Source organism: Conger conger, chromosome 12 (assembly GCF_963514075.1).
Source record: "Conger conger chromosome 12, fConCon1.1, whole genome shotgun sequence".
Taxonomy (NCBI): domain Eukaryota; kingdom Metazoa; phylum Chordata; class Actinopteri; order Anguilliformes; family Congridae; genus Conger; species Conger conger.
Genome location: NC_083771.1, coordinates 35,387,737 through 35,405,520, shown reverse-complemented (window position 1 = coordinate 35,405,520; position 17,784 = coordinate 35,387,737). Strand labels below are relative to the sequence as shown.

General features: G+C 39.6%; 1 protein-coding gene across 2 annotated transcripts in view; it reads left to right on the top strand.

The window, feature by feature from the left end:
* The window catches only part of epb41l4a (erythrocyte membrane protein band 4.1 like 4A), an 80,659-nt gene that overhangs the window by 21,909 nt on the left and 40,966 nt on the right, over nucleotides 1–17,784 (top strand). For both annotated transcript variants that reach the window (XM_061263344.1, XM_061263343.1), the window contains exon 3: nucleotides 13,369–13,473. In XM_061263344.1, the coding sequence (XP_061119328.1) occupies nucleotides 13,369–13,473 (105 nt within the window). The remainder of the gene's footprint in view (nucleotides 1–13,368; nucleotides 13,474–17,784) is intronic.

The window sequence follows — 17,784 nt, the reverse complement described above, 5'->3', positions numbered from 1 at the left end:
TTCTGAAGATACACTGTACACGAAATGAGCCACCTGGGACAGCAGTATTGTGTGTCTAATGGCAGGGAAATTGTGTTAAAATAAGCAGCAATATTCTTCTATGTATTATTACCGACCTCCCAGACATAAATTATTACTATTGTTGAAAGTATAATTTTAAATTTCTGCTCTGCAGAGGCACAGATTACCCTGCACCATAGTGCCAGAGTTTTTGGAGGTGTCTGCAGTGGCAGACTGCCTTGTTTGAGTCACTGATGGACCTGCTCAGTGCTAAGTGTATTTTCGAGCAGCACAAATTAGCCATAATGACAAAAGGAAAAAAAGCATGATCAATAATGAGTGGAAAGTGAAAAGTCTCTTGGGGTTGGGGAGGGGTTAGCATTGCTTGTGATTTTGGCATAATAAATAGCCGCATTGCCAGATGGGGTTCTGTCAGAACAGAACAGATACTGTTCTGTCAAAGAATATTTCCATTCCTCATTGTTTAATGAAGCCTGAGGACTTCCTTCAAATGTCTGCTTGGCTTTTTGACAATTCCATAGTCCATAGTTTATTTTGCTGCTTTATCATTGTTGCCACTTCCACAAAAATTGCAGGAATACGTACGATGACTTCATAGGGAAAAGGCTAGAGTGGGTAGGTCAGGGAGAGGCCAAAGAATTTCCTGTAGTATTAAATATACACCTGTAAAGAGGTTTTAGTGTATCCTCCTTCTTTTCAATTTCAATTGCAATTGCATTCACAGAAAGCCTCTTATGTTATATCTATATTTTCACATGCCGTACATTAGTCAGAATTGTATATGTCCATGTCAAAATAAAATATCTGACTATTCTTTAACACTATTAAGGCTTTGGCCTCTGTGTTGAAGGTTTTCAGCATTCTCTTTCCTGTTTGTTATGTGTGAATGCCTTTAATGCAAGCTTTCAGTCCTGATTCTGTTGTGCATGTATTTTTCTATGTCGTGCACCCTTTCCCTGGATGTTCATGGGTTGTTTAAATTGTGGTTTACAGCACAAATCTAGTTATCTTGTTTTTATATCAATTCCAATACTGGCCTGTAATGCCAGTGAATGGCTGACCTGCTACGTACAACTAACCAGAACCCCAAAGGAGCCGTTCTTGCACCAGACACCAAACTGGGGAATCTTGAAGAGCTCCTGGGGTTATTGACAAAGTACTGGCTTTAGATTAAACAAACCTGCGCTCCCATGGTGCCAGACAGCCTCTCCTTCTGGCTGAATTTACAGCACCTGTAATTCTACCGTATGCCTTAGCCTAGCATGTTCGAGGGCACCTCCATCTACTCCCACCTGCTAGCTTTAATGGGAGCTGTCTAACCAGGTCCATGGGCCCCCCTCCAAACCCCCTCTGTGAGCTGACCCTTCACCAGCACTTATGTACAGTATTAGCATGCACCGGCACATTACATTACATTACATTACATTACATTTGGCAGACGCCCTTATCCAGAGCGACATACAGTTGATTAGACTAAGCAGGAGACTATCCTCCCCTGGAGCAATGCAGGATTAATGCCCCTTACACTACACTTTACCTTAACCACTACGCTACAGGCCGCCCCGACACCTATGTACAGCATTACGATGCACTGACACCTATGTACAGCATTACGATGCACTGACACCTATGTGCAGCATTACCATGCACTGACACCTATGTACAGTATTACCATGCACTGACACCTATGTACAGCATTACCATGCACTGACACCTATGTACAGTATTACCATGCACTGACACCTATGTACAGTATTAGCATGTACTGACACCTATGTACCTTATTACCCTGCACTGACTCCTATGTACAGTATTACCATGCACTGACACCTATGTACAGTATTACCATGCACTGACACCTATGTACAGTATTACCATGCACTGACACCTATGTACAGTATTACCATGCACTGACACTTATGTACAGTATTACCATGCACTGACACTTATGTACAGCATTACCATGCACTGACACCTATGTACCTCATTACCATGCACTGACTCCTATGTACAGTATTACCATGCACTGACACCTATGTACAGTATTACCATGCACTGACACCTATGTACAGCATTACCATGCACTGACACCTATGTACAGTATTACCATGCACTGACACCTATGTACAGCATTACCATGCACTGACACCTATGTACAGTATTACCATGCACTGACACCTAGGTACAGTATTACCATGCACTGACACTTATGTACAGTATTACCATGCACTGACACCTATGTACAGTATTACCATGCACTGACACCTATGTACAGCATTACCATGCACTGACACTTATGTACAGTATTACCATGCACTGACACCTATGTACAGTATTACCATGCACTGACACCTATGTACAGTATTACCATGCACTGACACTTATGTACAGTATTACCATGCACTGACACCTATGTACAGTATTACCATGCACTGACACTTATGTACAGTATTACCATGCACTGACACTTATGTACAGTATTACCATGCACTAACACCTATGTACAGTATTACCATGCACTGACACCTATGTACAGCATTACCATGCACTGACACTTATGTACAGTATTACCATGCACTGACACTTATGTACAGTATTACCATGCACTGACACTTATGTACAGTATTACCATGCACTGACACCTATGTACAGTATTACCATGCACTGACACCTATGTACAGCATTACCATGCACTGACACTTATGTACAGTATTACCATGCACTGACACCTATGTACAGCATTACCATGCACTGACACTTATGTACAGTATTACCATGCACTGACACCTATGTACAGTATTACCATGCACTGACACCTATGTACAGTATTACCATGCACTGACACTTATGTACAGTATTACCATGCACTGACACCTATGTACAGTATTACCATGCACTGACACTTATGTACAGTATTACCATGCACTGACACCTATGTACAGTATTACCATGCACTGACACTTATGTACAGTATTACCATGCACTGACACCTATGTACAGTATTACCATGCACTGACACTTATGTACAGTATTACCATGCACTGACACTTATGTACAGTATTACCATGCACTGACACCTATGTACAGTATTACCATGCACTGACACCTATGTACAGCATTACCATGCACTGACACTTATGTACAGTATTACCATGCACTGACACTTATGTACAGTATTACCATGCACTGACACTTATGTACAGTATTACCATGCACTGACACTTATGTACAGTATTACCATGCACTGACACTTATGTACAGTATTACCATGCACTGACACTTATGTACAGTATTACCATGCACTGACACCTATGTACAGTATTACCATGCACTGACACTTATGTACAGTATTACCATGCTTCCATGGACAGGGTGTAGCAGACGGTGAGAGCTCCTATTTTCAGACCTGGATACTGAATGCGGGGACATATGCAGATCCGTTGAATATTTCAAAAGTAATGTGTATTTAAGTTTATGCTTATCATATCAATGTGTAAACATTCATACCTGTGAATGTTTTCTAGGATAAGATTGAATTTCTTTTTATTAATTTTGTATTCTACATCCACTCTAACCTGCCTACAGTACCAACACATTTTATTTCCTTCATTCGATAAACAAAGTAAAAATGGTGAAATTCAGTTAGATTGCTCAGGCCCATCTGTCTCCATTATTGCAACCCATTAGCCAAAAGGTCAGTGGCCAGCCTTGCTTTATCCTTGTCGTTTTTCTGACATCGGGCGACATTGAAATTATATTTATATGGAGGCAATGATGAATGAGACCCCATATTTAAGAAGTCTGCTTCTTTCTCAGCACATTATCAACAGTTTATTTATCACCTCATACCTGGATTTGGTCATAGTCTGGTCTAAACAAATGAAAATAAGGATCTATTCGTAATAGAGATTCATATATGATCTCCTGTCAGCTCACATGCTGTGAGAGTTTGACTGATGACATTGTGGCACACATCCGTCCGTCTTGCTGTCATTGCGGGGAAAATTGCATTCCCTAGTCTTCATTAATCTCAGCACATTTGATCACATTGGGGAAATTTTCTGACCAAACATGTCCTTGATACTGGCTAATCAGCATCTGTGATACCGCAGCACTGTGATAAATATGCAGACATGGATGGTAAGCAGTTTCTGACCATTTTCCCATTTGCTCTTGAATGCTGAACCTTACGTTATTTCATGAGGGATTTATATTGCTATGCCTGACAAAATCATTGTAAATGTTTATTTCACACGTTTGCAAAAACCTAGTGGATTCAAGTGGACAGACTGCCTATTGTGTACATGCCATGTTCGAGAAGCCGAAGGCATAATTATTCCTTGCTGATAAAACCTATCAAGATTTATTTTTCCAGTATATTTTGCTGACGCAATGTTATTTTAACAATCTCTCTCTTGCCGGAGCAGCTTATTATCAGTGGGAAAGATATGAGAGGAATTCAGGGTCTGCGTCTGGGAGGAAACCTCATGGTAAACAATCCCCTGTCCGTGCTGGCTGCTGTCCCACAATCCCTTTGGTGTGCCGGCCCTTTCTGATGTCCCTGAGTCAGAGCTTCAGTCTGCGGTTCCTCCCGCCCTGAGGGCGCACCTCCGTGGCAGATTTACTGTTGATGTGAGGACCTAATAACAGAAAGGGTGTGACTCCTCCAGAGCCCGCACGCCTCGGGGAGTGTTCCTAAACACAGGGGAGAGTTCAGGTTCCTCCTCTCATCACCCATGTGGAGGGTTGGGTGTCTTCCACCACGCATGATACCATGTTTCATATTGTGTGAGCGATTTACCTCATGAGTCCCAAGTTACACAAAACGCATGACTAGTGGTGTGTGCATCTGTGTGTGTAAGTATGTGTCACACAGACCACTAGAAACTATTTTGCGACAGATATTTCAGTTTGTTTTGTGTGAGTGTGTGTGTGTGTCACGCAGACTCATAATTTGTGCGCCAACAAACAATTTTGCAACAAATAATTTGCAATTTTTTGCAATGTTTAGCCAGGTTTGCTTTCTGGTTTTCACATGACATTTTGTCCACTGGGAGAAGCGTATTTTGAACTTTCCAGTCTTTGTTTCCATGAGGAAGTGACAGCAGCTGAGCTGGACTCTGTTGCATTTTTCAAAGAGATGTTCTGAAAATGTCATCCCATTATTTTCTGTACTAAGTGTCCTTTTTCAGCAGGGACAAGGTCATTAATAATTAATTAAAGATTCAGTGGATCAGTCTTGACACATGATGCAACGAAAATGAAATGAAAACAGCAGGAGGCATTCTGGGAAGTTCTGTCTGAGAAAGAGTCTGATAAATAAGACATGGCAAAATCTTTTTTTTTTTCTTTTGAAGCAATTTCCTCCCTGTGAGTTTTATTGAGTGAGGGTACCGGAGGAAGGCGGTATAATGCACAATAATGGCAGTAGATTAGATAAGAAATCTCTGGATTTGTAAAGCCCATCTCAGACATTATCCTAACGCTGTAACACTGTTTTGTTATTTCTAGACCATGATTGTTTAATCTCATTAGAGTGGATGTCTCAGAATACAACGCTGTGTGAAGGGTCTGTCCATTATCACATTAGTAATATTCTGAGAGATGATATCCGCACTTTATTGTCACCTGATTTTTCGGTTTTTGCAAAACATGAAACTGTAAAATTGTAATGAAAAGCAGAAACCAGGAAAAGTTTTGCCCAACAAAAAGGATTTATGGAGCCTATAAGAGGAGTAGCCTATATATTAGCAACTATGAATTTATTCTATGAAAGGGAAAATGTATCTCACTTTTCAAAGAAAACAATAAATATCTACACAAACAATTGTGAAACCGTATATAATAAATTCACATGGTAAAAGAAGGCTAATTAATTGGAGAATATGGAAAAGTGTACTAGAAGAGAACCGAACTACACACTTCAAAAATAGGCATTGAAATTATCATGTAAATCAGGTGGTTCTCCCTGGGTGCTGATGCCAAAGATAGATGCAGCCTTTGTGCTTATTTACTGTTATCTATAGCACAGCGAATGGGGAAAGAATAGAAGGGTTTCTAAACACTTGCACGGATGGATTGAATGGCATCCAGCCAGTATGGGTGATTATAAGGGACAAGGGACTAATTGTCATTACAGTACCACACTAGGTAGAGAGCATTGAACTAATGGTCCCAACATATTTTTAAAAAACCTTATTTGTGTAACAAAATAAGCACCCCAGAAGACAGTGAAGCAGCTTTTTGCTCACATCCTTGAAAATATTGTATATTACGATCTTTTAAAATAAGAACCTGTGTCCATTTGAGCATCTGTATTTGAGCCCTGCTAATATGCTTCAGTAGATTTTGATAGGAGTTCATAGTTGGATGATGAATACTGCCTGTAACTATTCTGCCACATATTTCATGCCAAAGCATCGATTATCACCATCTTAATCCTGCTTGCTGATTGGTTTAAACTCATCGGGCATAGGCGAGAGCCATGAATCTAGATTCACAACCAAACTTCTGAGTTGACTTCCTCATTGTATATAGTTAGCTTGGTCTGTGGACTTCAACACAAGTTAGTAAACATGCTTACATAAGGAAGACTACGAAAACATTTTTTGTTCCTACTGAGCAGTGATGGTGTGTCTGTGTAGCTATAATAGTAATAATGCCTATGAGGCTGGATTTCAAATGATATATTTTGGATTGCATTTTTGTATTACATTACAATGTTAAATGTACTTTTTCGTGTCTTGATTGCAAAGGATCATGGAAGGTTTGTGGCCTGTAAAATCATCACAATAAGAGCATTTGTTCTCCCTTGACAATAGTTTAACTATGTCTGAAACCAGTATAATCAAGTTAGGATCATCAGCAAGAACATGTAGGCAGTCCCAAATTTCAGTGCCTTTATTTTTTAGAGAAAATGTCTGGATTGCCTAAACAAGCCCTTTGTTGTTTGTTTGTTTGTTTATTATTCATTAATATATTTTTCATAATTTCTTCATTCTTTTGGGGGCCCTTATCTAGATTTACTTATCCAATATCAGTGAATGCAGCATAGAGTCAATGGCAAACTGTAACGTAATATAGCACAATACTGGGTTTTATGTCATTTGTATTTATGATGGTATACAAATACAGTATGAAGGCAGTTTTGTACTCGGTTATCTGTCACGGGAGAGATGAGATAGCTGTTCCGCCATGATTAATGAGGTGCAGTTGGGGGGTCATCTTGTCATGGTCTCTGAAGTTGGGCAACATTTATGAAAGATTCTACTTTATTATCTGTCCTTAGTGTTCTTGGGGGAGGGCATCAGAGTAAAATGCCTAAAATTGTTTTTTGGTGACACTACAGGCTTTATTTTCTCTTTGCTTTTGTTGCCAACTTTCTGCCCAGGTCAACTCCCATACTGAGCAATTCTCCTTCAGGCAGTCCTGCATAACTGGCAGTTGAGACTAGTGGACACAAAACAGCAAAATAGCTGTCTACAAATCGACAGGATTTAATCTAGGTTGCGAATCAGACAGTGATAACTTCATCAATCAAGCACTTGTAAATCCCTGCAAGACCAGCAGGTCACTGAATGCATGCAAATGACTTCCTACTGCTGACAAGATTTACAGCCCATGAACGGCTGACACTGGAAAATACACAGAATTAATCAACATCGCTCCGAGTGTGCCTTCTCTTTTACAGAATGATTGCCGCTGTTTTTTTGTGGATGTATTTTTCACTTGTAAAGCATGTTAATCAAAGGCTGCATGAAGTTGAATATACAGTCCCCTCCAAAAGTATTGGAACACCTTTGTTTTTCCGAATTTCAGCTTTTATTTCCTGGTATTTTTATCTACATTTGTTAAACAACTTAAAACATATCACTTTTTATATCAGACCACCCAATTTTAAGGTGAGAAAAAGCATTGGAACATGTGTCTGGCAGGTGTTTCTATTGCCCAGATGTGTCCTATTAGATTGATTGGTAAAACAATAAATAATTATGAATGTCTCCTCTTGGTTTTGGCCTTGGGTTTTGCCTGTGAAGACTGCATTTGTGTTAGAAAAGGTAAACTAACATGAAGACCAGAATTGTCTTTGGAAGAAATAAATGCAAGCCATTTTGAAGCTTAGAAAAGAGGGGAAATCCATCGCACTAGCAAGCAAATGAATTAGCCTTGCTGTTCCAATACTTTTGGGGGAGAGTGTATGAATGCAAGTAAGCCCCTCAACATATGTTTATGCGTTGAATCCATACTGTAGCATCTCTTTCAGTTTTGGAAAGTCTCAGTTGAAGTTCATTAAACATTGTGAAGGCTCACCATTTCTTCTGGTGTTTTAACTGCCTGCTGCACTACCACAATGGTAGACTGTGACTGGGTATATTTTATTAAATACTAGAATATCTCACTGTTATTGAAGTATGGATATACTTTTTTCTGCTGGCACAAAGCAAAAAAAAGTTTGGAAATTCTAATAAGAGGGCCAACAGATCTCTGTAAATTATACAGTACTGTGCAAAAGTCTTTTCCATCCTAGATTTTTTATATATCCTATTATATGATATTTGGTTTAGGAGGGGCTCTCATCTTTGCCAGGGGCTGCACTGGCAGCAACTTTCTGGTTGTAATGAATCAGAATTTGGCAGTTAATTACTGTCATGATTTTATTTTATTTATTTACAAATTCAGAAGTGCATTCATTATTATTTCGACAGTGGCTAAAGGTAGGAACTGATCTTCGCGCAGTAATTATTCGACAGCAATCATGTGGTTTACGTGCTGTCACTAGCCGATCAGTAGACATTAAACATGAATATACATCATAATCTTTTACAAACAAATCATTCTAGAAATCATTTGCCTCACACCTGTACAATAAACAAATATGTATTTAATGAATATAAACATGTCAAGTCATGGTACTTGTTTGTTTTTTCTAAATGACTTTGGTTACAGCAGCTTAACGCTGGATTAAGTTATTACACTCTGACAAGGACATCCATATGTCATTCCCTAACGCAATACATTTTGTTCATCCTGTAATGCTGAGAAATTTAAGAATTTGAGGAAAGGAAAATCCTATGTAACTGAATACATGCTGAAAATGGCATTGTCTGAGTGAGGTGCTGTGGGCTCATGTTGTTTGGGTTTAAATCACAGCTACTGTCAGCATGTATGAGTCATGCAATGCTTGGTTTTTGGTTAAAACTAACCTGCCGTGTTTCAGTGCTTAATACAAACCCCCTGCAGATTCATCCTCCATCAACAGCAGCCAATAGAAATGAAATACACCAATTTGTTTGGACAGTAAGGCTGCTATGTGAAATAGATTGATTGAGGCGGTCTGCAACTGAGGACCCAACATTGGACCCAATTCAGACACACCTGGGTAGGAATTATTCACTCGAGGTGTTTGCTTCCTTTATTGATCCTCTCAGGTGCTCAGGGTGTATTGAACTGAAAAAGAAAAATAGTGTTGGTGATAGCCCATGGTGTTGGTCGCTTAGCAATTCAGGTGACGTCCAGCCTCAGTTCACGAATTGTGAAAGACAGTGAAAGTTCCATGTTTGCGACTCGTTTGCGCTGGAAAGGAAAGGTGAAGAGGCCCACCTCTCACTGACGACTGCTGGTTGCAGGATCACAGATAGGGGAAGACAACTGTGATGGGCCCAGGATAAGGGGTATAACTATTTAAAATTTGTTACGAAATATATTGCCTGAGGATTCATCGCTGCGGCCCTAGCTGGTTATATTGGCAGCCTTTAGGCACATGATGAATGGTGGGCGGCTCTTGATGAATTAGGCCCACACTTCCCTGGTAGTATAAAGCCATTTCCCTCCTGCCACAGCATATTCTTACTCATAGATGGCTAATGATATAGCCTGGATTCGGGAGGCAATTATTTTATATTATTATACGTAAAAGAGCCTGTTTTCATTAAATATGCATAATGCCAAGCGGAATAATTAAGGTGCATGTAATTATGCATGTCATTACTGCATGTATTATTTAGCAACTGTTTTACTGAGAAAAGGATGTTGTATATTTAACCACAAATAGGCTAAAGAGATTTCTAGAACTCATATTGCTGCATTAAGCATTCATTGTGCCTATCTTTGGCCGTTTTCCCCCAGCTCTGCTACACAGCATAATGAATACAAATGTTTTAACCACACAACAAAAATAATTGCATCTAACACCTGCAGATCTCGTGTGAGTTGTCTCAGTGCAGTAAATACCCTCTGACAGTTGAGACCTCCCGGTGAGGGTTTGGCAGTGTCTTTAAACATGCACAATTCTTCAGTCTGTCTAGCTCAGCGTATGACACTTTGCCCTTGAAACCTGCTGCTTGGGGTCTGTAATCAGAAAGATTTTCCAGGTCTCACAAGGGACCCCCGAATCCCATCTCATTGTTATTACGACTATGTCCTGTGCTTCCCTGACAACTGAGCTGAATCATACAAACTACATTATATATTCTGTCTCTATAATGCTATTTTAATTGCACCTTTTTTTGTGCATGAGGAGGAGGACTGTGGACAGTACTTTGATGGACCTGATATGACTGTGGGCATGGCAATGTAATCTAATGGATACTCAAGAGGCTGAGAACTTGTCTGGCATTTTCCTTGATGTTCACAGTCCAAATTGTTTCTTTATGTTGTAGCTCCAGAGAGGGACAGATGTGGCCTGAGAATGTAAAATCTGGCAGTCACTCCAGATGATCGAGTCTGTGACTCGACTGCAAAATTACAGTGTTTATGATGCACTTAGTTCCCATTGGGGACATAAAATATGATTAAACAAATGAAATCCTAATAGGCATTAAAATAGCTGATGTTTCCTCTCAATTACTTGGTTTATTTTATTCCAATTTGTTCAACCATTGGCAAATAAACAAAATGGAGGGAAATCGTATTGTTGTTTATGTCAATTAGAAAATTCAATACTCTCCTGCATTCTATCTCTAAATATGATATATTTATTCTCTCTCTCTCTCTCTCTCTCTCTCTCTCTCTGGTGTTGTGAATTAAGGCAAGACTGGAGGACTGCAGATTCCATTAGAAGGGTGTTTTTTCCTTTCCTCATTGACATCTAAAGAGGCTTCACTCTCATGAAGCACAATCTTCAGTATAAAACCATCTCTGATAGACTACTCTAATTGATAGCACACTGTTGTCCCGATTGGACCCTGTTATTGTTGATTAATGTTATGTTACATTAATGACATTACATAAATCAGAGAACATGTGAACCACCAAACCATGTGCCTTAACCACTACACTACATGCCGCCCACCTATGTAGTTTTGCTGTCCAAACTATTGTTTCTTAGTTACACCATCTACTGCCATCATACTTCTTTTCAGTCGGGACAACTCACATATTTAGATAAAATATGTTAATGGCTATGCAATGCAATTATTTTGGTTTGACATTGAATTGATCTGCTTTAGGTACTTCTGTGCATGCACAAGCATGTAGTGACCTATCAAACAGGGATCACAATGCATATCCCCTACTAAACAGAAATATTAAAAAACAGTACCTAAAAGAAGATCTTAAAACCATGTGGAAGCTGGAGTGGTGGAGTGTGAGCAATTCTGTGAGTGACTTAAAAAGAAATGGCTTAAAAAAATTATGGCTTAATTTTTGTGTATTTCAGCTATTTCAGGACAAAATTGTGTGTTGCTTTGAATTTTAATGACGTTTTATAGCGTCATAATGACGTGAATGGAATATTCTGTGTAAAAGAAGGTATTGTGAGAATTTCAGGCAGATGGCAGGAACAGATGCTCCTAGGTAATAAAATGTGGAGGTAGCTTTTCGAGGCTACATTTTGCCTTCCTGACCTCTCAGATGAGCCACTAAGTAAGGATTACTGCACCGTAAAAACATGTTTAGACACATTGGTTTTTGGGAATAGTGTGAATATCTTGCCAACTGTTCCTGCATTACCTTGTTCCTCGTTTCAAAGCCTCACATTTACATCTGATAGATTGGGAATCAGATCATCATGAACGAGACCATCCCGGTCATGCCGTATGAAAGCATGCTGCCAATGCAGCTGTATCTGTTGTTTGGGACTGTAAAAACAATTTGCATATGCATTGAAATAGAGGTTTATTTAGCCAGAAAGTTGGCCTGTGTCTGCCTGTGTCTTGGTCATCGTCTTTTCAAAAGAAAACACTGGCAATTCCATATTTTGCTATATATGTGAACAGCCCATAAAAACGTGTGAGATTACAGACACCAAAATGACACCGGGAGTGGGTAATTGATGAAGGGAATGACTTGGTGGACATTGGTGACAGTGATGATAATCAACACTGGAACAGCACTTCAACTGAAAGTCTGGGCAGTGGGGCTCTTGCATGGTTGATGGGCAGTGTTATTAAAACAAGGTTTTAGTCTAGTGCAGCTGATCAAAACTCTCAAATACCCCAGGTATCCATGTCTCCACTTTTTTTGTCTGCTGTCCACTGCAAGAACTCACTCCTGCTTATGTTCCTGACTGGCTGCCACCAAAGAAAATGTGCTTACTTTCAACATTATTTTCAATAATTGTTGCACACACACGCACTTATAACAATGTATCATGTCTGGGTTCTCTGTAGAGAGTGTTTGTACTCTATGTATGCTGTAGTTAGATTTATTCATATCTATTTTTATTCATATCTAACTAGATACCAGCTATCAAAGTTGTCCGTGCGCAGCATGGAATATGCGCTTCTTAGTATGTGCGCACACGGAGGTAGTTTTGCAGAGCGAAATCCGCAGCTGCGGAAAGCAGGCCATTATTTAACCCTTTGTTATGCTCATTTTTATTGCCTGATGCAAATCAGCCATATGGTGTGAGTTCTGCTCTGAGTGTAATTCCATGAATCTTCCCACATAAAGGCCCAGAAGCACTGCGAATGTGTTTGAAATGCTGTTAGCTCACACTTTTGTGGGAATTAAGTGCACATGTTCAGACATGGTAGACATTTTGACACCTTCATTTTTAATAAAAAGTAATGCAGAAATGAGAAGCTTCAGCTTAATTTGTCTGTAGAAATTAGTTTCCTATCATGCACATGATAATGCACCAGAAATGTCTCCTTTTATCTCCTTAGACTTATAAAGTATATAAATGCAACTCATTTTAATTCAGTCAATAGCCTGACAAAGGATGAAATTCTGACTGGTTAAGGGTATTCTTTTGAATCATATGGCCAAATCCTGCTATTGTTCAGCCTGCAGCACACGTTCACAAGTGGTGTCCCCTCCCAGCCTAGATCAGAGCGCATTGTTTGCCTCCCACAATTACCCACATTCTGAGAAAACAAAGACAACTGTTTGCATTCTTCTCCACAGAAATCAACCAAGGGGTCGGTTGTCCTGGACTACGTATTCAACCACGTGAACCTGCTGGAGACGGACTACTTTGGCCTGCGTTACTGCGACCGCAGCCACCAGACAGTGAGTAGGACGGGGTGGGAGGGTGTGCTGAGCACAGGAGCTCCCTAGCTTTCTTATTCAAATGTGAGGTTTCTACCAGCGCATTCCTGTGGATCGACGTCACACGGCATGCATTTTAAGGGCCCTGACAGGGCACTCGAGGGAGTGCTTGTGTTCCACCCAGTTGCGGCGCGTGATGAATTTGGTGGATTTGTGGAAGATGGGCAGGCTGCTTGCAGAGTTGGATTGCTCAACTCAGGGCCATACCACTCGAGGTGTGGCACCTTCTTGAAGGGGAGGCGAGTGATTACCTTTGCCTGAAGGCTAGACAGGGGTGAGGCAGAGTTTGGACCTGTAAAAAGTGCACAGTTGCTTCCAGGTTCTCGCTGGGAAGAGATACCTTCCTCATGGCTTCAGAGGAAGTCTGCAGTGTTGATTTATAACTGGAGCAGCTCGGGATTAAAGAGGGCTTCTGCACACATAGAATTTGACTCCTGAAAAAGTAAAACTAAGTGAGAGGCTGTGTTCGGCTTCAGAAAAGGTGTTGAGCCACATTACAATTTCATCTGTAACAGCTTCAACTTCATGATAAATGGTACACTAGAGCTCTATTGTGTGGGATAATGCACTTGATTTATAATGCAGTTATATAAAAAGTGATCTTGCATTGCATTTCTCAAAGTGTGCTCAGAAGATAATTAGTTGATGTCTCGAGCTCAGTACTTGTTTACGGAATATATATTAAAGACAAGCTGAAATCAAAATGAACTTTTTCCTCAATTTAGTCAATTCTCCATAGTGTCATTCTTGTATGTTTTCACACCAAAGCTTTTTAAAATCCACTTTGAATAGAGATTTGTTACATCACTGTGTATCAGTGGGCGTGTATGTCAATATAATGTCTGTCAATTTTCCGTTGCCCTCCAATCAATATCCTTTCACACAATGGTGCACGCTCTTCCCTCTCCTCATTTAATGTCAGTCAAATCGACTCCCCGCCTGTAAAAAATTTCGCCCAAAAGATTTGTTTCCCTCCCACAATGCATCATATTGCGGAAGCTAGTGCTGCTCTTGGTTGCATGTCACAGCAAGTTTAATACACATTGGTTTTTATCACATTGTGTGCCATTTTGAGATCCCTTTACAACTATTTTGTTTTTTTTCTTAGATCAATAACTGATAATATTTATTCTGACAGCTATTTATGGTAGAGCAAATTGAACAAATTGTTTTGCAAACTATATTTATGTAAAACGCAATGGGTTCTGAAACCAGATGGTGAAGCACTACCGCACAGAATATCTGATTTGCGCTGAATTACAAATGATCATCTTTGCTCTGTGTGATGCTTGGTGTAGAGAGAAATCTGCGGAATGTTTTTTAAATTGAGATTTACGAACATATTCGCTTGACAGTCTACATAATAAATGATGAGCTTTCTCACACACACCAGTAAGTGCAGCAATTCTTTTGATGTTTGAAATAATGTAATGTTGCTATCAGTTTTGATTTATACGGTCAATTATAGTTTATTGGTTCAACAAGCTAGCATATGCCCACTTAAACATCATTCAGGAATTTACTGTGTATTGGAGTCCAACTGAATGATTAACTGTTCAGTTCTGAAATTACCTTGCATATGGAGTGCACTATACATCTGCAGATTGATGCCATTCTAATTAGATAACGACTGTGAAAAACATGTAGCGACAACATGTAGCACATACTAGTTTAATGTAGGGTGAAACAATTGCTTTTATCAATCAATTATGGTTCAGAAATTACAAGTGAAATGTGTTTACAGTCATGCCAGGGAATTAAAAAGCTATTGCTCTCATTTTGGTTCAGCATTATACTACATTGCATTACAGGCATTTGGCAGACTTACAATACATTTTTATGCAGAGTAACTTACAATAAACTGCAAAACCATAACCAGGGACTCAGGTGCTGAAAACCCTAGAGGGAAGTAGGGTTCTAAGTGACCACATAGATAAAATCGTGAACCCTTGTAAATTATTGCTGCTTCCTGATCCGTTTGTTAAACAGTTTTGGTAACTAAAACACTTTTCGGTCCTCCACAGCATGCCTCTTAGATGTTCCCAGGGCTACCACTAAAATGGGTGATTCTGCTTTCAGTGTTTATGCTGCTAAGCTGTGGAACACCCCCCACACATCAAAGAGGCTAATTCAGTTAGCATTTTTTTTTAATTCCTTGAAAGTATTTGCCTCTTTTCTTGACACAAGCTTAAAAATGACATATCCAAAATAAAATGGTTACTATTCTTGAACCCTTTTGATGACACGCATAATCCTGGTCCGTCTGAAATGTAACCCTTTGGGGTTTGTCAGAAGAGTCAGAATTACTCTAAATACTAATAAAGCTGAGTTACAGAAGCCCAAACACAGCATGGCCAGCATATTTGGCCATAGTGTGTGCCTGGGAAATGTGTCCATCGAGAAAGTTTCCCTGACTCTTTGCATACTCAATAAGTGGCTCTTCAGGTCAATGTGATGCTTGCAATCTGCCTGCACCAGGTGGTTATAAAGTATACTTAATGATTCAGCAGTTCAGCTGGTAGACTACACAGAGACATGAAGTGCCAGCTGGCAGCACACATTTTGGAGAAGAATGATGCGTGTCTGCGCTCTTAAAAATAGATTACAGACAGGCCAATGAATACAGTATGACTGGCACTTAAAATCAATAAAAATAAGGTCCCTGTAAATGTATTTTCATAGACAGACTGAATAATCTACTGAATAGTTTTGCTTTTAGCACATTATTACTGTCTTCGCTGTCCACAGCCACATCCCTGCATTATGAAATCAGTAAATAACATGTCAAATGATTTTGATTACCTTTCAAGCAAATTCACAATTTATATTCTGACAGAAACTGGCAGGTGATGTGGCATGTGGTGCTGAGAGAGCTAAAGCCACTCTTATTTTCCACTGTTCTGTCAGCTTCACAGTTTTCATAGCTGATCTCACCCGCCTTGCCTTTCAACGCTGCATTTCCATCCACAACTTCAGAAAAGCAACTTACTAAAGATATGAGCACAGCTGACGTGACAATGTACGAAGTATTTTAAAGTGACTGCTGTGTTTTAAATGGCTCACCCCAGTCGTGGAAAATGCCTCACCAAAATCAAACTTTACATGGGGAGACTTCAATACCTGAGCATCAATCAAAATAGCCTACTCTGGGCCTTGGCTGAAAATACTGTGGGGTTTATTGTGAATTAATGTTTGATTCTGAGGCAGAATGAAATAATGGCTCCTTTTCTGTCAACACATATTCTCACTTGATCTGCTGTGGAGATACACGCTCAGGGTGTGGTCTTATTGAAAAAAGGATGTAACAGCTATTTTCCACTGCGGCCCACATTCTGACCTTGAGCTGAAGGGTGATTTCCAGTTGAACAGGCTGTACATCCTGGACGTTAACTGTTATGACACATTCCAGAACAGGTTTTGGTTTTAACATATGTAATGTTCTTAGAAAGAACACCAAAGAGACCATTGTTGATAGAACATTGATAGAGCCACCATTTACCAAATTTAAACTTCTGGCTATCTTATAATTTTCTCACCAATGCCTGTTATATGGGAATGTGAAGAAATTAGTGGGGTATTCTGCCACACCTACCAATCATTGTAATCTGAATACATTTCACGCATTGGCTTGCTACTTGATTTGTGAATCTGGTGACATTCTAAAAAAATGGCAGTTGCCTTGAAGCATACCAGTAACTCCTCAATCCAAGTTTAATGCTATGTTGAAGTGTGGGTGCTCAGTAACCCTGATTGTAGACCATAAATAAAACCATAAACAGTTTAATGTTTCACAATAGTTTGCTGCGGAAACATACAGTTCATCACACAGTGTAAGCTCCCACTGAGCGTAGATTTTTCCAAAAAAACGTATGTGGGAGGAAAATGGTCAGCTGTGAATTCTTTATTTGTTTCTCTCAGTGGATTCTAGATATTGCGTTGAAGACATCTTACAAGCTTCTCAATCTGAACACACTTCTCTCTGTGTAATAAAAATAAAGAATTCAATAGGCAGACATAAAGCAACATCAATATCCTACATTTCAGCTTGCCCTTAAACAAGTAAATGGAGCATAGCTTTGGATGTTAGCATTTCACAATATCCCAGACTACGCTTCTACAGTAATAAAAAGTAATTAAAGGGCACTGTCAGTTGAAACAGAAGAAGAGTAAAAATAAACATTGTTTGGACTCATTTAACATTTATCGCCCAATGTCAAATGTTAATTGAATAATAATAACAATAATACAAAGATACTCTCACTCATGCTGCTG